Raw genomic sequence first — 27,428 nt, forward strand, 5'->3', positions numbered from 1 at the left:
GATAAATATAGAATTTTGGAATAAGCTCATACAGAGATTCAAATTAGTTCCAATACATAAATTGGTGTGTTAACTGTACTAGGGACAAGATGAAAAATCCAATACAGCATGAGAAATTATGTTAATCGCTCCTCAGCAAATCAGTGGGTGCTTATACAAGAAGACCTTATTCATAGTGAAATTGTGAAAACGCTCATAAAAATTGATTTTCTAACTTCATGTCTTACGTCAGTGATAACACAGCATTAAACTGCACTAAACACTGAATTAATTGGATATCAAAATGTGGTATTTGTTAACGACACCACACTTGAAACTAATAACTGCAGCAAAATCGAAGAGATGGCATATTGAACAGTCTAACTTATTCCTTCTTCCAAAAGAAGCAGTGGCCTTGCGGTTGAGGCATTATATGTTACTATGTTGGCATGGCAGGTTACATATCCTTGGTACATATCAAAGAGTGTAATAACTTGGGCAATGCCAAAAGTAAAAGGTCTCAGTCAAATCTAAAATTAGTAGTTTTTTGCCTACCAATTGCAAAGGTGTTCCAAAAAAAGCAAGCCAAACTAGCTATGTTCTGTAATTAAATAAAGAAACTCAAATAACTAACAAGATATATATATAAACATATATATTGTCCAATAAATAAATGTAATAATCAGTGATCGTTATTCTTTGCATCTTTACCGTATTTCCTGGCCATTAAGTCTATTTTCTGGACCCAATTTTTTTACCTGATTTTGTGGGGCCGTCTTTTTGGCGTATGCTTGATATTTTTATAAACGCTAAAAACGATATTCTAAGGTTGCGATATTTGGATATTAAATTCGAATTGACCATCCCTGCGTGCGGTAATATACTTATCTCACCATATGTTACAGTTTCAAAATTATTGTCATTACCTTTTTAATGCTAAAATTACTGCTTTATTGTAAAAGAAAAGTTAATTTTGTGGGTATGCTAATACTGATACAGATTGGTTCTAACACAGCGGTTCCGAAACTATGGGTCGCAAAATGAGTCTTAGTGGGTCGTGAAAAGATGTAGAAAGCTTTAGTTAGTTATACTGGTTAATAGGATCGGTGGTGCAACGGTACGACTTATCCGGAATACCGGTATAATATAGTCTAGTAATAATTAGTTAGAAGATCCTGTGTGCTGCAAAGACACACAAATAGGTTCGAAGTTCACGATGCAAATGAAAGACTCTATTAAAATAGTGTAAAATCCACGATTGAAGCAGATAGAATGGAAGAGCGACAAAATACGGTCCTTACTCAGCAACAGCAAAAGCAAAGAAGAGCGAATGCTGCAAACTGCAGCCAGTTCACATATGCAGTGGTGGTTGGAGTCGAGTAACAGGATCTAACTATAGGCCGAATTATGGATCAGACTCCACACACCAATGCATATGCAATACTAGACAAGAAATATAAATAAAATATAAAACAATAAAAAAATAGGACAATCCAGTCCCGCCACAATACCCCCCTGTTCATTAGTGAAAATTCTGAAAAATTTACTCTCAAAAAAAAATAAAAACATCCCCTAAGAAAGGTATTAACACAGCAGGAATACAAAACTCGTAAAAATGTGTAAATGTAAAAATGTGGAACGAAATATTAAACAGTAGAAAGCATTCCTGAAAGTATGACAAATATAAAGCACACTATTTACAAAATACACAATAAAAATACAAAAAATTCCCAACTACAAAATCAAATAAACCCTATCTAAAAACACTAACTAGTCCTACCTAAATATATACATTATAGCACAATTCCCAATGTAATTCAAAACAAAATGTTACAGAGCATAAATCAAGTATGAAAATCATCCAAGTAGGCAAGGCCGCCTTGTCCTACCAGAACGAGTAACAACCTGATTTTCATCAGACCCCCCTACAGGCAAATCTAAATTAACTTCTGGCTCAACATCAACAGGAATAACAACATCCTGCTCATCATTAGAAACAGCAATATTGTCTGGGATATCAGCAATAATAACAGGCACACTGTCACAATCTTCCCTCAAATATAAACGAAGATGATCAACATGAGCTATTCTACAATTACCAGTGTTTACCGACTCGAATACGTAAATCTTCAAAAAAAAAAATTTGAATTAAAATTTTAAACTGAAAGTTTCCTTTTTATGATCTTTTCAAAGAAACAAAAATTTGCTACACAAAGAATGACCATGTGGCTTTTTTACGCATAGCAGTTTTTGTACACTGTACAGCACTTCTTACTGTGTTTCCCTGAAATTTAGAAGGATTTAGATTTATTTTCTTTTGAAGAATAACACTATGGTTTTTTTTTTGGAAGAGGTCTTTTGTGTTCATTTATCAAAAATAAAATCACGAGATTCTTTATTAAACATCATATAAAAACCGACATCCATTGTTTTTATTCGTGTTTCCTATACAAAAATCAAGTGACAAATATCATAATTGTGATATCACACAATCTTGAATAGTGGTATGATCTTCACCTTACCTCAGGTCATTGAACCTTTCCTCTCCTACACATTTTAAATTTATTTTAAGGGTAGGGTTTAATTAAAATAATTTTTAAAATTCAAATTAAGTCTTATTTTCAGGCCAGGTTTTATTTTCGAGGAAACATGGTAGTTTTGCGATGATTAGCCATTGCTGTGTTCTGTCATAAAAAAAAAAAAAAATAGAACCAACCAAGATATTTTGTTGTGGGTCGCCATGCCATAAGCTGTGGTAATATATAGTGGGTCCCATCCCAACTCTAAAAAGTTTGGGAACCACTGTTCTAACTTATAATAATAAGAACGCATATTAGTGCCCAAAAAGGACCAACGAAAAGGCAATTTTTCTGCCCGGTCCTATTGGATGGCTATATGGAAAAACCCTCTTTTTGAGATTTGCTAGCCAGGAAAATACGGTAATTCTAACAGCACAGGTATAATTCTCAAACTTTGCGCTCCAGCTATGCGTTTACAATTTGAAATTAAAACTTGTGTAAAAAAAGGCACCAGGGAGATGTTATAGAAATAGCATTCTTAATGTAAGAAGTGGCATCATTTCATAGTTTGAAATAATAGTGATAAAAAAATGGCAATAATAGCGGTAACAACTAAATAAATAGTTAAAGTGCTGCATTGAAAGTTTGGTTGTGGAGCATCTTGTCCTGCAGCTGCAATTCGTTGGCCTGTACCTGTAGATATAAAAAGAGCAATTACATTTTCAGATGTTCCATCCTGCTTCCAAAGCCGATATCAGTGATCACAAGTGAATCTAAATCTACCACATGTCTGGAGAATAACTTTAGCATAATTTAACACACTTCGCATAATTGCTGGAGCTTCTGAGAAATTCATGAAGTTATACTGTTAAAGTTCTTGGGTATAATTTACATTAATAATAGGGACACTGGAATTGAGATTATTACCTCACTTTGTACAATTGCTGGTGAAATCCAGGAGCAACCTTCACAGGACACAGATAATAAAGTATTCTGTTGGTAAAACATTGTGTTTTTGGGCGATTAAAAATGTAGGATGGGTGGGGGTGTACCAGATTTAGAGTGAAGGACAAAGAAAGGTTGAAAAGCACCGCACTAAATCCACTTAGATAGAATACACTATTTATATAGCCTGTGGAAATCTCTAGTTTTGAAGTGATGTCTTTTTGTAAAATGTTTCTGGTATTTAAAAAGATTCAAAGGGAGAATAAGCATAACAGGTTGAGGACCAAAATAACTTGTTTCAAACTTATTTAGCATCCACTAAAGTATATTTGAATAAATCAGATATTTTGAATTAATGTTTTTTTCTGAAATATTCCATTTTGAAGTGAAATTGTGAATACAATAAAATTTTAAAAAGCAGAAACCGGCTTACCAGTTAAGAAAATAAATCCAATTATTCGCGGATAAAATGTAAAACACTAAACAATGATTCTAAAGGATAATTTTGGGCAACTAATGAAAATATTGTTACAACATAATATGTGAACTGCAAATAACTGGGGATGGGACTTACGGTATATATGTATATATATGACATACCTGCTGCTATTGCGCTTATGTTTCCTCGTTGTATTATTTTGCAATCAGCACCACTAACACTTATACCAGTGGCCCCAGTGGATTCTGTAGAAATTTATTCGCATATTTTACAAATATTATTGTATAGTTTGATACACCAAATAACAATATATCAAATATCATTAGTCAAAATTTATTTGTTTATGGCACATGTTATCATTACTTTCATAGATATTAATTTGATTCCATCTACAGCAGGCCTGCACAACTCAAATTACCAAGAGGGCCGCAAGCATAAATCTGAAGGCCCAGCGGGCCGCAAACTTTGCCACATACATTTTTCACAAGACGAACTACAAATCAAAATAATAATTTGAAACAGTTAAATTTAATGAAATACTTTCATTACTGGTGGGCTTAAAAATATGAAGAATCTTATTTTCTTGAGTAAAAACAAGGTACAGTATCCTTGCATATGAAATGGAAAATATGTATTTAGTGGTTCATTTACCTCAGTGCACTTCAACAGGGGTTCCGCAGAACCCTAGGGCTCCGTAATACATGCAGTGGGGTTCTGTGAGTTTATAGGGTTCCGTAGGGGTTCCACGTTTTTTTTTTTTTTCAGGGGGAATCATTTCTTGTTTTCAGTATGTTGATGCATCATTATAAATATTCTTAGACCATCGTGACGCGTTCATATCAGTTTTTCAACAGTCAACATTCATTCATCAGTTAATAGACAAAATAGAAATTTTTTTGGTTGTTGCATCACTTTAGTCATTGGTATGCAACTGACAAGAACAAGCTATTGTGGCACCACAGTGACATGATGTTCAAAGTATGTAGATATTGCTCGAGACTAGAGAGAGTATATACTAGAAACTAGAGTTGTTGTTCAGCTTTTGTTGGAATATATTATAAATAGTGTGAGACCCAACTTTTTAATATTTAGTTAATACAGATGAAGCAAATAGTATATTTTTTTTATGTGAGGCAAAATAATAACAACGGTGAAGGTCAGGACGGCAATGAGCAAAGTAATTCAAATGCGAAAGAGGCACCTGCTTCTTCTCCGAAGCGAAAATGTAAATCAATTGCCGAAGTTAAAAAAAAAATTTTTAATTGGGGTTCCATAAAAAACGAAAAATTATATTAGGGGTTCCACAATAACAAAAAGGTTAAAGAGCATTGATCTACTTTTAAAACCCACCCTTCATTTTCAATATTTCCTGTTTATTAGAATTAGGTATTGAGTGTTACAGTATAAACTGACTGCAGAAAAATATTTTACTCAGGTTCAGTCTTGCAAAATTGTCCTAGATATATGTATGACAATTTATTTAGTCATATCTAACTTTTTGGGATATTTCCATTGTAGGCTGGACAAACAATCCGTTTAGTAGCAATAGAAATTCCTCTGTTGTACTTTTTCGACTATTAAATTACATTTTTCTACAAAATCTGCTCCAATATTTTAAAATTTTACAGTAAATAGCAATATCTTTTGTGCGAGAATTTCTGCACCATTCGGAATTGTTTTTTAAGTTCTAAATTTGAAAAAGAAACTTTAAGTTTCATAAACTGCTAGTAAAAAATGGGGTTATTAATAGGTTGCTAATATGCACTAATGGGTGTGAGATTGTATACCGATATTGTTTTAAGCGTGAATCAGTCTGAATACCGAGATATTTGAATCAGGGTTTCCCAAACTGGGGGGCGAGAGCTCGAGCGACGAATTTTAAGGATCGCGAAGGGCACACCAATTTCACACAAAGCATAAATAACAATGCCGGCTTTGATTGTTAGACCCGCGAAGTAGCGTGTTTCCAATCATGCGGCCTGCATGCAAATTTTAGCTACTACAGAATCTGAAAGCTGCTTTAAGCGATCCCAAAAAGGTAGAAAATATCACTTACCATTTTGTTTTATAGGCCATTCAACAAAGATAGGAAGCGGTCCCCTTGTTCTAGATTTCTGGTATGAGTCGATTGCTCTGATGGTATAATCAATTTTTAATTTACAAGATTTATGTGTTAGTTTTTTTAACTCGAAGAATACCATATGGTACTTTTGTATGAGCAAATCTTCAGCAAATTTGAAGCTACGATCCAAAGGTTCAACTTCAGTTTCATTGGGGTATTTACAATTCATCGAAAGCTTAATGGTCGAATCTTGGGAAATGATGATTTCTACTGGCAATGGAAATCCTGTTGCTATTGGACTTCCACTGCTACCCAAATCATTAGCAGTGATGTTTTTTTCTTCTTTCCAAAAATAGGAAATTACCCTTTCTGTATTCTCAAAGCTGATATTGTTTTTTAGGGAAAACTTTATGTTTTTCAATTGCTCATTAGGAATTGAGGGCTCAAATTTGCAAAAGTCTTTAACTTCAATATCAATAACACCCAATCGACCAAGTATTGTCTCATGAGATCTTACTTGTCGACCACCTTTACCCTTCTCATTTGTATGGAATACTGAAACTATAACTGGTACGTTCACACATTTTGGGCTACAAAAAGTTCTCATTGTTATTTTGACTGACTTATGAAAAGTAAATGGCAGTATCGTATCATCTTTCAATCTGTGGGGCTCATTTATCAGTCTGCATGTGAGGACAGGAGTTATGGGGAAAAAACCCTCAGACTGCTGTTCATCGGGAAAAGAGCATGACTTGAAGAAAAATTCTGTTTCTTCTTTAACTGCACCGCGTGGAAAATATATTTTGAAGGAGGATATTCTCACTTCTCCACCTTTTTCACCAATGGTTGCATATACTACTTCTGGTCTACGAAGAGCATTGTCAAGTTTCATTTCAAGAAGATCTATATGCCCTGAAAAAAAAACAGATAGATATCGAAGGATGCTTGTCTTGAGCCTTCTTAGTGGTAATATCTTATTCCTTGGGTAATTTTAGGCTAAGCCGATACTAAATAATCTTAACTTCATTCAAACAAACCTCTTCGGTTATCGCTAACTAGATCTCAAGCATATTACCTTGCTCACTCCCTTTTACAAAATCCTCTTCTGGTGGTAATTCAAACTTTTGCGATTGTTTTTCTGTTAATAAATATCTCACATTACAACAAGGTTAAGCAAAACGTATTGATCTACTCAAATTAGGCATATTTAATGAAATAGGAGAAAGTTTAAAAAAACTCATTGAAGTTGATAACTTATTACATTCTGTGTGGAAAGCTTCATATCCAAAATCTTCCAGTGTTAAAACTATTTATACTCAAATCAAAATTTCACCTCAGACTTTCAATAGTTTTGAGAAATGACTAAATCTCTGATGACTTAGAATTACAGGCATATTATGAACAGGCGATTGAATGACCCATGCAAATTGAATTCAGAAAATCGGTTTGAATAGGGTCAAATAGTCAAAATTTAACAAAATTCTTGTCTCTGATTCATATTCTCCAATCCCATTATGTTGATCATTCAGTACTTACTATTTAACCACCTTACAATCTGCTCAGTTTTACTTTCCACGACTCCAAGCCCATATTTGCATGTCATTTCGAAGCTTTGGTGCCCAACCACTTTTGGATCGTGATCCTGAATGAGTTACAAAATATTCGTAATCAGTAATTGAGATCGACAATTGATGTTTTTAGCTTTATGCATATACTTTTCCCAGTTTAGTAATTGTGAAGTGAGAACAAACAATTAGTAGAGGTAACTGGTGTACAATTTTTCTGAAGCAAAACAGCAAAAAAAGTATTTCTGACTTACATTATTTTTCCTTAAAATATCAAAATTTTCGGAACTGCCGAAACTTCCATGTGCACTGTCAGTCTGAAAAGTTATAATAATAAGTGTAATAAATCTTATCATTAAAGAAACTGAGAATTGAATAATGGCAAGGTGGTTGCTAAATTTTCACATAACTTGGCAGAATCACAGAATTTGATATCACCACTCGCCAAAGTAACTCCGTATATTAGGTAGGGTTTTCTAAAACAGAAAATTTAAACCCTTTGACCAAAACTTCGGAGTGACTATCTCGTACAGAAAAATATATATAGTGAACTCATTTTTATGAGAATTTTCAGTGCTAATGATAATTTTAATGCTTTAACATCGAGGTAGCTAAAGAATTCAATTCCTAATCGAAAATGTAAGTTGTAGTTTGAATAAATATCTCACATCTACATTGTCTTGTAATGAATGTTCTGTTCTTCTGCTTTTGTCCTCCTGTTGGAAATGAGGGTGAATTTGATTTGTAATGCTTTGCAATATATTTTCAGTTTTTGTGCACTTTTAAAAGTCTGGATTTACGAGAAGAAATTTTCATACCTCATTCTTATCACATTATATATTAACCCATTCATAATAATAAAGTTAGAACTATTTCTTTTCAAAAACTTGGTAGCTTTTAGTATGTTAGCAGTTGGTTGTCTGGAGCAGAGGTGCACAACTTAAATGAGGATGTGTCAAAGTTTTCATAATAATCCTGTTGCCATGCCACATTCAAATAATCGTTGGTATTGTGGATGAACGTTCATGAAACACATAACAACTAACTATTTACTAAACCAATTTTTTGTCCCCGGAAAACTTCTGCTTTGTTGGTGAACCAGATTTAAAATGTTTGGCTTCAAAGAGAAGATTCAAATTACCATGTCCGTAAGCTTAAGATTTGTTCATGATTGGGAAAGCCTGTTCACAATTGTACGAGTGAACTCCTAAACGTAAGCTATTATTATAGATGTAATTTTTCCCATACCGTTTGCATGCCCTTTCAGTTTATGACAGTGGTTCTTAAACTGGGGGGCGCGAGATGCTCACAGGGGGGCGCGAAAGGTCACAAGATGGAATCGGAAGTCGTTATAAGAGCCGACTTTGTCACTGGATAGGTAATGATTTTCGTGTTGAATAAAATATTCAATCCATGACCGATATACTCATTTAAAATGGTTACTTTATTCATTTAATTGTGATAAATCAAATCTGCGATTGCGTCGATAAACTAAAAGCACCACTACTTCAAAATACCACGGTAATCCGCAACCATAAAAATGGCTGGTGCGGTCCACCCCAAAACAAAACTCATGATATTTTCAGTTTTATTTTCAGTATTTTACAATTTCGCTTTTACAATAAAGAAATATTTGGTTGCAGATTCACTACTTAATTCCATCTTTAGCATCTCGTCGCTGATGATTATATAATAAAAACTAACTCGTTTTCCTCAGAGGTGTCATGGTTCTATTCGAGAACAAAAAAAGTAGTTATAATCGTCTTCGCGACACAAGAATATGTCGAGGGAAATTTCTGATTTAGGGAGAATGAACACCAAAATCAAGATTTTTACGGCTTAAATAGCAGGCCACGCTTACGAAAACAATCGAGATTTTAACAAAATGCAATCGCGAACGCCTTGGCGAATTTATTTTTCAGCGGTCAAGGGCCGAGGAAACGTCCACATGCATAATAACTATTAAACAATTATCTGCTTTTAAATTTACATAAATTCATTTGTACTTCTCCATTTTTGTTTGAAACGTTAGGCAAGCCAAGAAGTCTGTAATTGTTGCTTATTTTTAACACACAGTAAATAATTTTGGCATCGTTCAATAGTGATGAAGTAAACAATTGATTGAAATTTTACGTGTCTTATGTAAACGTTTAAGCAGAAAATACATTAAAGCATAGGTTTATTGCGTGTTTAGTTTTACTTGAAAATTAGTTTGACTTTGCCAGGTATTGCAAACTGAGGGGAAAACGAGAATGTATGATGACCAACCATTATTTGGCTTTATACATACGACAGTGAATGGCAAAGTTGTACTCCAAAGCGTTTTATGCCTAAACAATCTGAGCAATGACGCAATGAGACCAACACTCTTATAGCGCCATCATAATATATAGCAACCTGCCCATCACAAAAGCATTTTTTCAAAGCAAAAATAGGAGGGGCGCGAAGTTTGTAAAATTTTTCAAAGGGGGGCGCCGCTCAAAAAGTTTAAGAACCACTGGTTTATGACTTTTTACATTGGCACGCATGCATCGGTGTTGTGCACCCCTGGTCCAGAATCTTTGTTTGAAGGGATAAATTAATAAGTTCATGGCTATTAGGGTGGAAGCCTGACGTTATGTAGGTATTAGGGTTGAAGCTGTACTACGTATCACGACATGGAGAGAGTTAGTTTACCTGGAGCCTGCATTGCAGATGCCATTTCAGTGTGATTTATTTTTTTTGAAATGGGGTTATAAAATCATAAATTAGTATCTTACAGAAATTCTCGTTCCGAGTCCAGAATATTTCCTGTGAATGCTTTTTTTGCTGGCTGCTGAACTGAAGTAGCTGAACGATTTGATTCCAGAATCTTTCTTGCTGCTTTTCCTCATTGAGGAAACCTATGTGTATATATTATCATAAGTCATCAATTATCAAATAATCATCAATTCAAAGTATCGAAAATTAGGCATGGCCTTCAGTGATAAAATTCAGACCGGAACTAGGGTATCTGCCCTAACCCGAAAAGCTGGGTGTTGTAACTGTTTTTGAAGCTTGAAACCCTAGTTTTGAGTACAGTATGAAATGAAGCCATGTTATTTGCTGACTTCTAAATTCCCAGGGAATGTTTGAAAATTTGTCTACTGATAGTAAATTTGAAGGTATTGAGAAAGTGTTCGACAACAATGTGCCTTGTCATAACTGAATGTTTCTGATGAAATAAATGGGCTGGTGCTTATTCCAAATTCTCAAAAGGATTCTAAATACTATTTGAGCAATAAAATATAATCCAAAATGCACTCATTGTAAGTATTAATAAATAGAAAGAAATTAAACAAAAGCATAATTTTGAAAAGAAATAAACTTGCAAAAATCCAGACTTAAGATTGTTACCTAGCCTGAACTTACTCAATTGCTATTGACTGCCCCGGCATATAGATGTTTTATAGGCTATTTAAAGTTGCCAACATCATTTTAATGCCCGTTAGGTAAGGAACTTGACCCCCCCCCCCCCCCCCATTTCTGGGGGGTCAAGTTTCTGGGGTTTTGATCCGTATTTTTGTTATTTTGCCAATTCGGCAAATTTGAGCTATACTTGTAACAGTGACAATCCGCTCAATCGCAATGCTGCCACTTCGATTATTTTTAAAGTAAAAACCTTTCAAAAAATCCGTAAATCTGCTGTAAACTCTCATGGAGTAAAATTTATTTCAGTACAATAAAAATTGATCGAATATACTTCAGATTAATTATCGTTTTTAGACTGTCACGGGCCTCAACAAACAACAAAACAATATTTTTCTTCTAGATTAAATATCTAGGGTACAACAAATCATATTACCATCGAATGCGTGTTTTCAACATGCCGCCTCAGTCCTGCTGACTTTGTTGTTTTATTTGCTAAAACATGAAACCTTGTTCTATCTGATGCCAATGCCTGAAAATAAATAGAAATAAATATGATAGTCGAGTTTTAGCAGGGAAAGGGACATTGTGTAGAACCATAGTTGTTTTTGGGAGCAATAGGACTGCGAAGCAAGTAAAACACTAATAAATAACATTTTTTATGATTCTAGATAATTTCTGGTTGTCCTACATGCTGTTCACTGTGGATATCCATTGGTTTAACGTCTTTATAGATAAAACCCCAAAATATTCTATAAAAGATTTAGTCAAACTATCCAACAGGTAGCTTTTTTAGCCACTGTTTACATACATTAAATGCGAATCTCAATAGAGATTTTGGGGGAAGCTGACTTCAATGACCTTATGGTCGTATCTCTCCCTCCCCAGTCAATACCAAATTACCGAAATATTTTTTATAAATGTTTTGTACCATTGCTTGTTTTCTGGTTGATGAAACAATAAATCTCTTCCCCCCCCCCCTGTGAATGGAAAATATTGTAGATCCGCATTTGCGGTGGTCCGTAGATAAAATATTCCCTGCAAAAACATTTCAGAATCGAAGGCCGGTCAGTTTGATTGTTGTAAACTGATGGTCTGAGTAAGTCTTATTTTGTCAGGTGCAACGTTACAGAAATACATCTGTGTTGGTGCGCAGCGAAACTCTTGAATTGCATGGTACAGTTTGTCAACTTACCGCTATTTTTACACTTTTATCCAATTTTGAATGAAACAGGGTTTCACTTATTTCTTCTTCTAATGTGCTTAGAATTGACTAAAAAAAAAGAAAATGTTATTTATTCAACATTCAAGTTTTCCAGAATTTTTCTCTGACAAGCCCTTGCATAAGTAGTGCAAAAAGGAGGCTTGATGAACTAATGGGTTTACATATCACGCAAACCAAAGCCAATTTGCTGATTCAATATAATACAGTAATATATATGCAGAATATATAATTCATCAAAGATTACATTATTTATAGTATGTCAAGCAAAGTGATGAATAGCCACAGTGGGGAAACCAACCCTGGCGTCTTACACATTATTGAGCTGTCAATTGTGTGTGTGCAAAGTACCTTTTCATCCATTCTAAATCTACGTTCAGCAATTTCAAAAATGAATATATAAGTTTTATTACAATGTAGCCTACCCATATATCGACTAAAAGTGGACGTTAGCGGAGAACATTGGCACAAAAATTATATGAACGAGTCCGGCAAAGCGCCGGGAAAACAGGGAAACCTCAGAAGATTTGATAACACAGAAGATTTGTGGTAGATTGTAAGAAAGCGTACGATACTTCGGAAATAGTAAGACTGCTTCTAAATAAACATAAATTTAAATTCTTATTTATTATATTCCAACAGTTTTTTTTATTATTTTCAGTTCAAGATTGCATATTACAGATTGCTCTATTATTAATTCGAACGTAAAATAGAGCATGAAAGTAAAATAGGAAAAAGCGTGTACGGACTCACATCTTTTAAATGACTTTTATTATGCTAGAAATTGTTGTGGTTTCGTGTTTGACTGCTCGAAATTATGTATAAGACGTCTAAATACGTATTATTGCAATACGAAATGTTTACTTTCAGGTGGAGGCGATGTGGACAAAGCACGTAGCCCATTTGTAGATTTTAGACACGTGCGCGTAAAAATACTTGACGGCTATTACAAATTTCATTTTCCAATCCTAGTCAATTGTGTGCATGTTGGAAAGAAATTAGGCGACCCCGAAAATCTTTCCGCGACCCCATCTTGGGGCGCAACCCACAGTTTGGGAACCACTGCTATACAGGATAGTTAACAATACCTGATATCTCTGCATCTTCCTATACTTAACAGATTCCGCAACAGTTTTGGGCTTGTACTTTGTCACATTTTTTTTCGTTCTTTTCGGCTGTGTAGAATACCTATTTGTGGAGACTGTAGCATCCTGTTTATCAAATAAAATTTTATGAGTGTATGACTGCGGGATTTTCGATTTTGTCTAAGTAGATCAAGAATTTTGTTAAAAAATGTGCAAACGATTTCTCACAGCCAACGTGGGAAAGTTGAGCAAGTTAGCAAATTTTTATCCAAGGTTTTTCAAGGTTCAATTTAGTAATGAAAGTTATCAAAAATAAGACAACTATATTGAAATGTCAAAATATTTCCCAATAAATTATTATTACCGGTAACATTATATTAATTGCAATAAAGTGAAATCCTGAATGAATTTCCATAATGTAATGTTACTGCTCGACTTACAGAGAATGTTTCTAGAGGTTCCTCTTCCCGTTTGTCAGTATTTTCTGTGTGGGCAACGATTCTTGGATCTGTAGTTGTCTGATCTGTCTTTGATGGCTGTAACTAAAATCATTAGGTTCTTTTGAATCTTTTGTAACATGCAGTTATAATTGATTATTTCAGGGTTCAATAATAGATTTAATATTAATCTCATGAAGATGGAGGAATAGCTATATATGGAATGCAGTATTTGGTTAGTTGTTTATGCAATGTTCCTATCTTCCGGGATAAATAATACTAGTCTAATTCTCATATTGACAATTTGTCCAAAAAATTTTCTAGTGCAAAAAAACATTTCAATAGGATGGTAAGTTAACAAAATTCATTTGCTTTTTTCGAATAACTAATCTAACAGTCAAATCATTTGGGGCAAATTTTTTTAAATCATATTCAAGGCACTAACCTGACTAGTTGAATATGGAGCTGTTTGAGATTTGTCTTCAACAGCTTTTCTCTGATGTCTAATGCTATAAGACTTTCCTGTGTGCTTCTTGTACCGCCTCACAGGAACTTGTGGAATTTGCAACTGAAATGCACAAAAATCCAATATTATTATGGGTTTTAATTAACTAGCTGATAAAATTTCAATTGATGCAATTTAAATAGTGTAGTGTAATAAATATCTTGAATGTACTTATGTCAGGGGTGACGAACCCATTTGCTCTCGCAGGCCATTTTATCAGTCACTGCTGAGTAAGCGGGCCGCACAACTTTTTAGTCATATATAGTTTGATGCCTATTAATTTTCACCAACAAAAACGAACAACAGCATCTATAAAGATGAAGTTATCTAATGATATATTGCAGTATAAAATAAAAATAGAACATTCAATTCAAGTTTTGCTTAGTGAAATTTTTGGAAAGTTTTTTGCTTTACTAAGCGCTTATATTAGGACGAAATGACGTTTTGGAATCTCTAAACTGCATACCAAATTTGTCGTTAACAAATTTCACATTAGTGACGAGGGCTTCGTACAAAAGAGCCGTATTTCGCAAGCCTCCGGATACAGGAGTTATATAAACGAATCCATCCTGTAACGATTAACTGATTTTTAAAATGTAGGCATTTATTCAAGATCTCCCATTATTTTAATCATAGAGCTGAAGTTATAAACTTTTTATTACTTTAGATATCCCGTGTATCGTGCCCTGAAACATTAGATTTTTGTAAAGTGAGGTTACCCCTCCTTCCCTAATCCCTATGCGTTTGTTGATAAGCCAGCGTAACTAGACTAAGACATTGGTTATTTTGATACATTGTTGATCCAACAAAACAAGATGTCGTTGTCAGTAATACAGGTAATACTGGCGCTCCCATTTTATATGTACAGTCTCTGAAGGTTTATGACTTCAAGCCAAACATACACTGAATCGTCTGAATGCTTCGCGAGCCGCACAAAATTCTTTGGCGGGCCCCATGCGGCCCGCGGGCCGCAGGTTCGTCACCTCTGACTTATATAAATAGCTTGTGAGACACCGGCAGTTGTTTGTATCTCGTAGGGCAACCTTGTACAAAAATGAAATCAAATTTGTAAACTGTTTCAAGGGTATATTTCATATTTGTATTGAAAAACCATTGAAACAACCTGCAGCAAGAAGTTCTCACATGGTTTTCTCAAACTCACAAATGTCTTCATTAGCATTCCTAATGCTTAGTGGTTCAGATGTCAATATGTTAGAAGCTACTTACTCTGCTTTCCATTGCTAATACACGTCTTGACCTCGCAGATTGAGAAGGAGATGTTTCCTTAAATAAAGTTTTATAAATTGATATATTTTAATGTATCAGTACTAGAATAGTTTGTGGGTATAATTTAACAGTGATTAGAAAACTGTATGGCTATACCCAAGAAATGGAAGTCTTAAATTTGCAGCAAGTGTTTTTTCACAACATCAATGTTCAAATGTACTACTATTGTCTGTAATTTCTAAAAATGTGTTCTGATTCTTCCTGGAGTCATAAGACTCATAAGAGTTACAATGCTAGCGTTGAACTAAATTCCACATACCGTGTATTGTAATACCACAGCTTTAAAGACTTTTTTATCTTTTTTGGTGAGTTGCGCAACATCACAGATAAAATTGCATTCTCTTCCTTCCCTGATGCAAAGCTTGACGCCGGCAATGAAGTCTTCCACATTGAGGTTGTAATTTTTTTCAATGTTGAGTTCATGAATCTGCAAGTAGATTATGATTGTGTAAATGAGTAATAGTGTGCTAGCAGTGGCACAGCCAGGGGGTGAGGGGGGCGGGGATTCGTATTATGTTTGGTCGGCGTTTAGAAACATATGTCACTAAAATCGAAGCACTGCTGGTTGTGGGCGGGATTTGCCTTATTATCTATTATTTTAAATTTTATAGTGGATTTATGGATATTTCAAAAGGTTTTATTTTAAAAGTAATCGGAGTGGTAGCTTTGCGATTGAGCGGAGTCAGTTTAACAAGTACATCTAAGAATTCGCGAAATAGCAAAAATACGAATCAAAACTTTATGGCAGTTTACCACATATTATATGTCCGCAGATTGCCGTGGTATTTAAGACTTGTGGGCATTCTATTTTGTGAACGCAATCGCAGGTTAAATTGAAAACATTTAAATTAATAAAGCGAGACATTTTAAATATGCCCGATATACTTTATATGTATTTTCATTTTACGAAATGAAATTGTACTGTAGTACTCTACAGGATTTTATATAAGTTATTGATATTTTGTAATGTTATGTATTGTAACTGGTATTTTGAAAATATTTTGAAAATATTGCGATATCTCACGAAAGCGAGGTTGAATCTGCTCCAAATTTTGCATGTACATTCATCATATCTCGGACCAGAAGCGTATTGATTTGTATCGTATAATTAGCGAGTTAATAATTAATTAGTGATTGGACACACGGTGTCACTGTGGAGTAAGAGTGGATTAATTTGAAACGGCAGTTTCTGTTTTGGGGATCCCCTAACTTTCGATCGATACGTCTTCGGTCTCCGACCGATATTCTCGTATTACTAGGTTTCCTCTTAAAGAAATTCTTTATTCCTATTCTATGTTATCTAAAAACTAGTAGCTGAACAGAGTTAACATGTAACTTGCTTGCTTGAAAATAGAAATAAAATGAAAGAAAGCCTTACCACAACATTGCTTTTGATAGAAAATCCCAGTCGAGCAATCGAGTTTGGTGGTAATCTGCAGTTGCTGAAATTGACCATACTTAGTGTTGTTGAGTGGCTTATGATAAAACCAAGAGCTGGGATGTCATTGTATGTGAGTGTGACATTGCTCATGTCGATTGCCTGTACACTCGATGCAATTGTATCACTCAATGCCTCTCCGACTGCATGCATTTCAGTGAAAATCTTCATTCTCTCTGATTTGCTTGAACCAATTTGTAGTAATTTGGTGTATTTTTCTTTTTCAGGGCCTGCAACACAGAAATACCCAATAAATAACTCAGACACTTGGTCAAAATATTACAACTCCACACAAAAAGCCCTGAAAGTTTTCGAGTGGTTATTGTATATGCGCTCTTGCTACGTGTGAGATTGCTTTTTTCTCAGTTTGTTCATTTAGCTCAAATTTGCAAGCATAAGGGTAGTATTTACATATTTATCCCGGGATAGAGGAAAGCTGAGATGGCTTAATATGATGAAACCATGACCTCTGGTCATGTTACCAGTCCATGTCGGATATCGGATCAGTTAGACAGTTATTTGTTTTCGGAAGCATGGATTTGATGGTGGAGGGAGCCATAAGCGACCAGCGATTACATGATCTACAGCGGTGAGGAGTCCAGCAATTCTTCAGCACATAATTAACCCCGCATGGGATTCGAACTTGCGAACCCACTCAAGATAATCAGGCGGTGGCAAGCATATTTCTAACGCATAGCACAATGCAACACATCGCCCAGGCCACATGAACCACTCACACAGTAAAATGGGAAACTTTTGACCCAACCTAATGGCAGGAAAACTGCAGACAATTTAGGATAATATTCAGAGCCCTGATTCAGTATCATGGTGGATTTAAAATCATGGAAACAATTTTATTGTTGATATATATACCTGGAAGTATATTGTGATTCTTTTTTTGCATTACCTGCAATAGAAAAATAATTTTATTCAGAAAAATAATTTTATTTAGAAAAATAAATAATATAAAATAAATTGTAGAATATCTTATTCATAGATTTATAGTAAGTGGACATTGAACTAATTGTTCAACGTTCATATAAGATTAATGATGTTCCTTGGAGTTAAGTTTTCATAATTAAAAAATATAACTAAAAAGATTTACCATATATCATGGCATATAAGCTGACTCCCTGAAAACGGCTTTAAAATAGTGAATTTAAAAGAATTCGCATGTAAGCCGACCCGTCTAATCGTAACCCGACGTACGCACCTATCACAGTTAAGGATATCAAAGTATTCATTCCAAGGATATCAAAGTAAACTTAGGAAGATCTACTTTTCTTACTCCTGTTTCCACTACTTTGGTTGTTTGCTTTAGATCATCCAAACATTCCTGTCGTAAATGCCTAGTATCGGTGATAAGAGTTTCCACGTTATTTTCCAAGATGAAATTTTTTAGGCTCTTCATTGAAACTTTAGAAAGATCATTGTGGCCAATGTCAAATGTCTGTGTATATATTAGTTATCCATTTTTTATTATAACCACATTTGAATCCATTGGGAAATAAACAATGGTCATAACAGAAGATTTTTATGAAGCTCAGGCAACTCATATTATTTCAGTCTTTAAACTTTCACTTTGATTTAGAATTTCATTTTCCGTTATCAAACTATTAGGCTCCTAATAGGCTCTAAACTTAACATAAATGCTTGCCTTCAATGATTCAAATCCTGACAAAGCTTCAAGTTTCTTGTCAGTGAGATTGCAGTTTTGCATTATAAGTTCTTTCACAGAGCATTTTTGTAGACTTGACCCCAGAATGGTACATGATTGCTCATTTAATTGGTTTCTGCTCACGTCAAATCTTTCCACCTAAAAAAAAAATTTAGTTCTTAGGTTAATCAATTGCCTTCAATCAAGTTTGGGTAATCCACCTTAAAGTTAATCCTGAACCGATATCTTGTGTTCATTTCCAAATAGTGCAGTGTGAACTAATGTTATTAACTGCTGAGGCCATGAAAAAATCTTACTAGCCACAGCAGTTCCACCAGTCAATAATTGTTTTTCTAAGCTTTTGATGAAAATGAGCATATGGTAAATTTGACGAATACTTAAATATATTAACCAATAATCACCTTCAGATTTGACGAGCATAAATTTCTTCTCATAACTTCTAGCACATTCTCATTGAGGCTACAGTCTATTAATCTTATTATTTGCAGATAGTTGCAATGTCGCATCACGGATGAAACAGCATGCATTCCATATTCAGTAAATATCTCCCTTTCAAAGGTGATATTTTTCACGAGTGCCTGAATGAATTCTATGTCCTTGGATTCATTCAAAGTATTGTACAGTTCCACAATTTGTTGAAATCTTGTTGCGTGATTGAATAAAGATTCTATTTTATGTCTGAGAATTTCTTTTTTCGATGCCAATGAAGAAACTATCAAAAATAAAAATAAAACTTGGATAAACATATGATAAATTGTATTTGTCTTAGCAGAATTTATTGGTATTTTCTCAAGCAATTACGATTGTAGCATAAACAGATGATTTTCAATGAAATAAACTTCTATGCTGCTTCAGTTATTTAAGTCTGTGTATTTGTTTGCTTGTGATTATATAATAGTGATTCATATATCACACTCACCGTCAATCAATTCCTTAATAAACTTGGTAGCAGTATTCTCGTTCAAGATAATTCCGCATAGAAATTTCAAAACGACAGCCCAATGATCACCGTGAATTTCTGTAGTTACGAAAGATTGAAAAATGTCAAGATCCATGTTGGCAATGTATAGACAAGCCAGAATTTCTTGAAAGATTTGGTGACTGAAGTGCATCAAATGGTCACCTCTCATGAGAGGCTGTGTTATGCCATTTCCAGGCACATATACCATAAGATCGCGGACATCATCTGGACGAAGGCCTACCTTTTTGAGATCATTGTCAGTAAAAATTACTCGTTTTGCTTTTGTGCCTTTGAATGACATTTCCATTAGATTGCGAATATCTTGATGTCGTGTATATCGAACATGACGGGATTGATTAAATAAATGGATTATTTGTATCATTACATCTGTCAAGGTATGGGGTGGATTCTCCGGGTTGAGCTTGTGAACTATCGCATTAAGAATCAAGAATAATGGTACGCTTGAGAACTGGACAAGAGATGGTGATTGAACTGTTAACTTATTCCAGGATTCTTCTCCGGTCTCACCTAAAACCGCAACAAACATTTTCTTAATGTCCTCTTGATCTAGGCCAGCAAGAGCGATCACCATTTGTGGTCGTAATTCCAAAGGCAACGATGCAATTCCGTATTCGCGTGAAGAAATAACTAATGTTGCATTAGGAAAGAGATTGCCTGATAAGAAGTTATACATGAATGTAGCAGTGCTTGACTTATCTGTATACGACATCTTATTGTAATTCCTCTCTAGATTCCAAGGAACTTCATCCAGGCCATCAAGAAAAAATATACATTCCGACTGATGATTTTGAGTCCATATATACCCTTCACGTACCTCAATATTTTTCAAACCTGGCGCGAATTGTCCAAAAAGCAAAAAACAGGGATCCACTGCTTCTTCTGGTGTTATAGAATATGAAACTAAGAGATCTCTCAAATTAAAGTAATGAACAAACTTGAATCTACATTTAGACTTATTTAATGTTGCGGAAAGTAATCTGGAGTCAGGTCTGGCATCCTTAAATAAAGTATTGACAGCAAAGACATCTTCTGCCAGTCGTCTTAAGGCCACGGTTTTCCCGCTACCTGGCGGTCCAACCAATACCACACTTCTGCATGATGAATCACCTAAATGTTCGAGTAGTTTGTTTACGGAGATCTCTTTTCCCAAGTTTGAATCGTTGAACAATCCAAGTTGAGTGTGAATAAAATCGATTTCTGGCCTGTACTTGGTATCACCTGGGGCCATCTGTCCAGAGTAAAATTGATTCACAATACGTAGTTGAGGAAACACCTGAAATTCAGGCTCTGATAATTTTTGTTTGCGGTAGGATTCTGTAATGTTCAGTCTTGTTCGTTCCCAAGTTCTTTTATTAAAGTATCGAACAAATTTGTTTGCACGTGAGCCTGGATAAAATATAAAAACAATATGAAGGTAACATCCAAGTGTATGTAAGATGGGCCATAGGTCAGCACATTGGTTACTAACCAACGGCACCACCAACAAAATTGCTTTTAACCTTCAAAATTTTGTCTTTGATCCACCAAACCACTTTCTATGCTTTGAAAATTGTCGTTTATGATACAAATATTAAGAAAAGACATTATTTCAGAATGCAGGAGCAATTTAAATTTTTTTGTGTCTATTTTGGTTTCAGTCTTATTAAAATGATGGTCATATTTTGGTACTCCCGTAGTATGTGTACCAGGTTAGGCCATAATTTTGTTCCGATTTTCCTTATTTTAGTTATGTTACGAGTTCGGGGGTTGTCCGTATTAGCCAAATGAAAATATATTCCCCCTCCCTTTGGGAAAATTTTTGATGTGAAATGTCATTTACAAAAAAGCAACAGCGTCGTTTTTCGGTCGCGCATCAATTCTTCGTGGTCAAAACGATATTATTCTGTGCGTTAGTGCTATAGCGCAATTGACACCACCAGACTTTTTTCGTCTTCATGATATGTTGCGATGCTGATAATGATAAATAAAAATGGGCAATTGTTGATTGCAAGTCCGGAAAGCATATTGTCCCTTCCCTCCATGAAACAAAGTTAACCGCTGTTATTGGCGATTTATTCACATGTTTAGTATCAGCGTTTTAACCCAAAGCTAAATTGCGTGAATACTCAACACTGAGTATTCAATAGATCAGTGGTTCCCAACCTTTCTACCCTGGCCGAACAGTAAAATTAAATTAAATGTACTTGCGGACTGGCGAAAATTGAAATGATTGAAACAGAAAACGAGAATATCGGTCGGAGACCGAAGACTTATCGATCTTAGATCGGTAATTAGTTAATAACTCGCTAATTATACGACATAATTAACCCAAAATCTATAGGCTTCTGGTCCGAGGTAAGATGCATGCACATGCAAAATTTGGAGCAGATTCAACCACGCGTTCGTGAGATATCGCGTTCATCTAACAGACAGACACACACACAGACAGACATACATACATACAGACAAATACCTATCAATATACTTATCGATCTTAAGATCGATAAGTAATAATAACATATATTTGCGTAATATAATGCAGGATGGGCACTCATTATGCTTTAGAAAGGTACGCATAAAACATCTCATAAAAATCATGTGCATGCCAAATGATGTACAGACCCAATTAACTCTAGTGAGAACTTTGCTGCTGTTCCGTTTCCAATACAACATTGCAAACGAGGCCTCGAAAAGGTTTCTGCAACACGTATCTCTGAAGCGGCGTGCAGCAGATTTCTTTGCTTCGTTTTAGTTGAAGCTAGTGATGAAATTGTTTTTTCGCATAGCGCATAAACAAATTGGTTGAATATACGGACAACAGTTTGATTGATCGATTACTTAGCGGTGGTTATTTGTTATCAAGAGATATCCAAAATTGTGACAGTGATTCTTTTTTAAATCTGGACTGTAAAGTAGAATCACAATTTTAATCAAGCGTTTTCTTTTTCATTCTGTTTATAATATTAATTCTCTATGCAGTTAATCGACGCCACAAACGAAATGAATTTACATTACAATTACAAAGTCGTCAGTAAACTTGCATCAAGCTCAAAATCCTACTGTGTCTGCTCAAAGTACTGGAAAAAATCTCAGCGGCCCATGCTTTTTTGCGCATCTTGTGGTCACCTGCAGGGTCGCAACAACTTCATATTGTACTGGAATATTATACTGTCCTTGACTGTTTTCAGGTTGGAACAAAGAAATATGCACAACGTTTTATATGGATTGTCATATTAATCAGAATAATCGCGAAGCACAGAAAAAGCATGTGTGCCGATTTTAAGTTTCTGAATTTTGCGAGATTTGATGAAGAACATTCGCGATGAATCGGATCTGAAAAAAGCGAAAAGTGTGATTACTCTGCGTCAAGATGTCGCGACATACGTCGCCAAGATGCCGCAAAAGACGTCACAATATGACGGCGGAAGAGAAATTGAGTAAAAAACCAACACAGACTCGTCTTCCGTGAAGCGATTGAGAGGGCATAAAAACAACGAAATTTCTCGCGGACCGGCACAAAGGCTTCACAGACCGGCACCGGTCCGCGGACCGGTGGTTGGGAACCACCGCAATAGATTACCAATTTACAGAGTTTTTAATTATTATTTAATTCGAAATTAACACGGATACGATCTAAAATTAAAAGATTAGAAATGTCAACTATTCGCTTCACAAATATCGCATCCCGAGGTCGGTAATAATGATATTGTTCGCTTAAAATTGGGACCGTAATTTACAAACTGTGATACAAATCCTACACAGAAGATAAAAATCAGAATAAAATTAATTTGTGTTGTGAATGCCCTACTTAATAGTTGCCTTTAACTTCTTTGCCGATGCGAACTCACATTTCTGTCCGAAATATAAAAACCAAACTACGATATCCGCCATTACGTGAAAATCAATATTTGCTAGTGAATGAAAAAGTGCTTTAATATAGTTTGACAACATTTATTGAAATGTCGGCCGCCGAAACGACCGCGGTGACAAAGAATTTACTGCAGCCTTCGATTATGACAAAATTATGAAATAAAAAATGCCGCATTGTTACATAGTTTTCAGTCTTCTAGGCAAATCCGAAAAAAAAAATTCATTGTCACGGCGATCGTTTCGGCGGCCGACATCCCAATTAATGTTGTTTAAAATGGCAATACTCATTATTTGGTGTTCGTTAAAAATATTCGAATTACTCGATTAAAAAATGCGATTTTGCCCGCCACTAATCATGGCGCATGTAAATAATCATTGAATGGCAATAAAAAATCAACTTCATTATCAAAAAATTCCAAGTAATAGTTTCACATTTCATGAATTTGATCGGTGCTACATGCGACCGTATTTTTGTACATATAAACTATTATGACGCTACTGACATATGTGAGTTGTAGTTTTCTCCAAAATTAATTTTCGCGATTTTTAATGTTTCATTTCTAAATGCGGGTACCCGACTACGGATTAATGGTCGATGTTTGAATTGGGACTTGCAAAATATTAACCAAACACTGTCAGGCAAAGAGAGGCGGGCTGTAAGTAACTGTGGAATTTCGCTGTGAACAACCATTTTTGTTTTGACTCATTGTGTCAAACAATTGTACGAATAGATAGATATCGGTAATCAGTCATTGGTGTATCGGTGCCAACTGCCAAGAGGTGATGCCAGTTGAGCTCTAGTCCCAAGCGCCAGTAGCCGCTTGTAGAAATAGAATTACTTTCAGAAGTTAGAGTGTGAATCTGCCTCATTAGAAACTGATCAAGTTGAATAAAAATAAGTAACATTCTACTTCCTAAAATGGCTTTATTACCTTTGAAAACTCTTCCGGCTGCTCGCTTGATGAAACCTGAAAATACAATTAACGATAAATAATAAGCAGAAACCTAATAGGGAGCCATCACTGCCAAACATTTTTGATGACTGTTTCAATATAATAAAACACAAACAATTGCTTGATATTTTACAGTTCTTGAAAAATGGAAAATCTTTTGAAGCAAGCATATGTGGCAAGGGTCGTATGAAGCACTCGCACTTCAGAAGCACTCAAAATGAAATAAAATTATGACAAGTCAAAAGAGCACTGATCAACAACAACATAGTAGACAACAAGCTATTTATTCCAGCATACAATGTTTATCATCGGTTTAATTTGGTGAAATGCACGTGTTGTTATATGTTAGATTACCAGAAAGATTAAAATAAAAACCAAATGAGCCACAAAACATTCCTTATTATACCATCAAAAACGTGAATTCAAATGTTACTATCAAATATTATTACTGTACCTGGTGATTCGGGTATCACTTCATATACGGGGTCGACAAGTTGAGGAGGTTCTTGAGCCCCTGCTTTAGTTGATTTTTGGAGATTGAAATGGAGATGACTTGATGATGGTTTACCTGAATACAATGAATATTACTCTGTTGTGTGGATCAGTGTTAACTCTAAGGAAATTATGAAATTGAAAAGATATTATAGTCGCAAGAAGAAAACAAAAAACAACAACACAAGATTTCTCACATTTATCGTTTGTGTCTGTTAGCGAGAGCCGTATGTAAATTCTTACTCGTAATTCGTTGTAAATTAATGTTAATAAATTTTATTATGCTTTTCAATGCGCCATGATTTGTATTATTAAAAGGGATTGCGTCGGAAAAAGAGAGTCCTTCTCTCCTTTTGAGCGCCCTTAACGACGATTGAATTAGTTTATTATCTGATTCGTGGAGAGAAAGGCAAATACGCTTTTCTGAATTGCAATCAATAATTGCCCATTGTTATTTATCATTATAAGCGCCAACTAGAAAAGATGATTGACCCGAAAGCAACAGTGTTTATGTGCAACGCTTGGAATTACCGGTACATAGTCTCATTTTGAAAAGTGTTTAATTTATGGCCAATATACGCGAACTACAGCATCACTTTGGGTATTTATTTCGGAGCTAATGTAGAAGTATTGGACTTGGGACTTGGACACGAGTCCAGCACAAATACTCGGATTCGGCCGAGCCAAACCTATTTAGATTCATCCCTAGTGTTAACTCTAACGAAATTATGAGTGCGACAGTGTTTCGCAGTTGAAAAAAAAAGTGCGAAAGTGCTTTTCCGATTTTAACAAGTTAGGTGCCAAGCTTTTGTTTCAACTCATTTCAAATTGCATATATACTTGAAAATACCTCCCTTCAGTTAATATTGCTAATTAAAGAGGAGCCTTTTCGTTAACAGAGTTTAGTTTAAACCTTTGTTTGAAACAAGCGAATTCATCGGTAACGAAAGGACACCTGCCAAGCACACCTGTCGCGTACAAAATTTTGTCCAATCAACCACCCTTGTCAGTAGCGAAACAAACTCCTTCGCGTGAACAGCAAGGCGTTGCACGTTTGTGTTACTCCTTCCATCTAACAGACAACAATTGATACTTGCAGGTTGGAATCGATATTAGTTACTACCGCCATAGCTAGGGAAAGGAGTCATTTGTACAAATCCTGTGCAAAATAACATCCCCTTCACCGATATCGCTTTAGTATAACATACTTTCTCGTCCGAAAGAAAATGCTTGTAGGTAGTCCCCCCTCTCCCCTATTAAGAAATGGGTTGACGGCATGTTTCTCTGAATTACGCAAGATCACTATGAAAGTCCCGCTGTTTTGAGAGATAGGTTGACCTACTTTCTATCCGAAGATTTTTTTCTCCGAAATATTATGTAAGATCATTAGAAAATCCTCCCCCCTTTCATGAGCTAGCTTGACTTAATTTACATTTATATTATACTATCTCAGAGATTACGCAAAGACATGTAATTTTCAAATGTCGGCATTACTTTGCGTGCAAGTTGGTTTAAATCGGGTGGAAAACATCATATATTGGCAAAATTTTCAGGAATTGTACTTTCAGCATTTCTAAATAGCATCTCTCTAATGCTGCAAACCCAGTATGAAATATTCGGATCTTAGCGCCACTTGCGACGTTTCCATATATTATAATTACACTAATAGGGACAACAAAGTTTTTTTTTAAAGAGTACACGAAATACAACGAGGATGATTCTCAAAAAAAAACATGAATATAAAAGATATGATACTGGTTCCCAAATAATTTTGAGTGTGTCGCGAAATAACAATCCATTTAATAAATAATTTTTATTCGACCGCATCAACGCACGAAACCCTGAAAATTAAAGTTGAAGGATAAGTACGCATTCTCAGATATCAGACATCCAGTTGCGATATATAATCGTTCATGTACAATAACCTCACATGTAGCATCGGTTAATTGTGCATGAAATGTGAAACTCTTAGGTGTGTGTGTTTCAATATTCAAATCAAATTCATTTTCCCGTGGGCCATTACTCGTATTTTTATTAGAAATTATATCCCTAGTATATAAAGTTTAGAAACCTGTTTATATACCACTATTTTTGATTGGCTAAAGAAAGATAACACAGAACCACTTTTCAGCGACATGGTATTCGTTTTATATCAGCTTTGAACAGAGAAAAAACTATGTGCCCTCTCGGTCATTGGATCACAATCGACAATTCATATTAATTTTTTTCTCGATTGGAGTGTTAAAATCGTGAACAAGAATAGAATGTTAAATCAATCATGAATTTCGATGTAACAACGCACACTGTCTCGGTCAGGAATTGCACCTATTATCATCCGAAATGATTACATTCGATATATTTTGAGTATTTTTGCACTAATAATTAGGGCGTGACATTATCAAAATCGTCAAAAAAATGGTGAATTTGCAAATTTTGTAAATAAAATTGTGAGTTACTGCGTAACATTTTAGCTGTTATTATCGCCGGAGTATTGTTTTGTTGAAAAAGCAGAATTATTTAATCACTATGTTAAATCAACATTCAGGATTGACACAATTGCAGATTTGCGAGGTTTATCTGTGCAATAATACAGACACCGTAGAA

The 27,428-nt window shown here is 35.0% G+C and overlaps 1 protein-coding gene across 1 annotated transcript; it reads right to left on the reverse strand.

Moving 5' to 3' along the window:
* Positions 1 to 569: 569 nt before the first annotated feature.
* Positions 570 to 24,994, reverse strand: LOC120337199 (uncharacterized). The gene is made up of 23 exons (XM_078116697.1): positions 24,787 to 24,994; positions 24,312 to 24,347; positions 19,468 to 20,916; positions 18,950 to 19,260; positions 18,528 to 18,686; positions 18,159 to 18,320; positions 17,744 to 17,777; positions 16,811 to 17,100; positions 15,692 to 15,859; positions 15,373 to 15,429; positions 14,086 to 14,208; positions 13,644 to 13,745; positions 13,207 to 13,329; positions 12,092 to 12,169; positions 11,333 to 11,428; positions 10,269 to 10,391; positions 8,178 to 8,225; positions 7,764 to 7,826; positions 7,481 to 7,586; positions 7,020 to 7,082; positions 5,939 to 6,856; positions 4,044 to 4,127; positions 570 to 3,191 (listed from the first exon to the last, which is right to left on the reverse strand). The coding sequence occupies exons 3-23, from the start codon at positions 20,756 to 20,758 to the stop codon at positions 3,055 to 3,057; spliced, it is 4,536 nt and encodes a 1,511-aa protein (XP_077972823.1). The 5' UTR covers positions 20,759 to 20,916; positions 24,312 to 24,347; positions 24,787 to 24,994; the 3' UTR covers positions 570 to 3,054.
* Positions 24,995 to 27,428: the final 2,434 nt, after the last annotated feature.

Source organism: Styela clava, chromosome 10 (assembly GCF_964204865.1).
Source record: "Styela clava chromosome 10, kaStyClav1.hap1.2, whole genome shotgun sequence".
NCBI classification, from domain to species: Eukaryota; Metazoa; Chordata; class Ascidiacea; order Stolidobranchia; family Styelidae; genus Styela; species Styela clava.

Coding starts and splice junctions, on each gene's coding strand:
- LOC120337199 (XM_078116697.1), bottom strand. CDS start 20,758: ATGGCCCCAGGTGATACCAAGTACAGGCCAGAAATCGATTTTATTCAC. Junction 19,261..19,467: donor TATTAAGGAATTGATTGACG/GTGAGTGTGATA, acceptor TATTTTTGATAG/TTTCTTCATTGGCATCGAAA. Junction 12,170..13,206: donor GGAAGATGCAGAGATATCAG/GTATTGTTAACT, acceptor CTTTTTTTTTAG/TCAATTCTAAGCACATTAGA.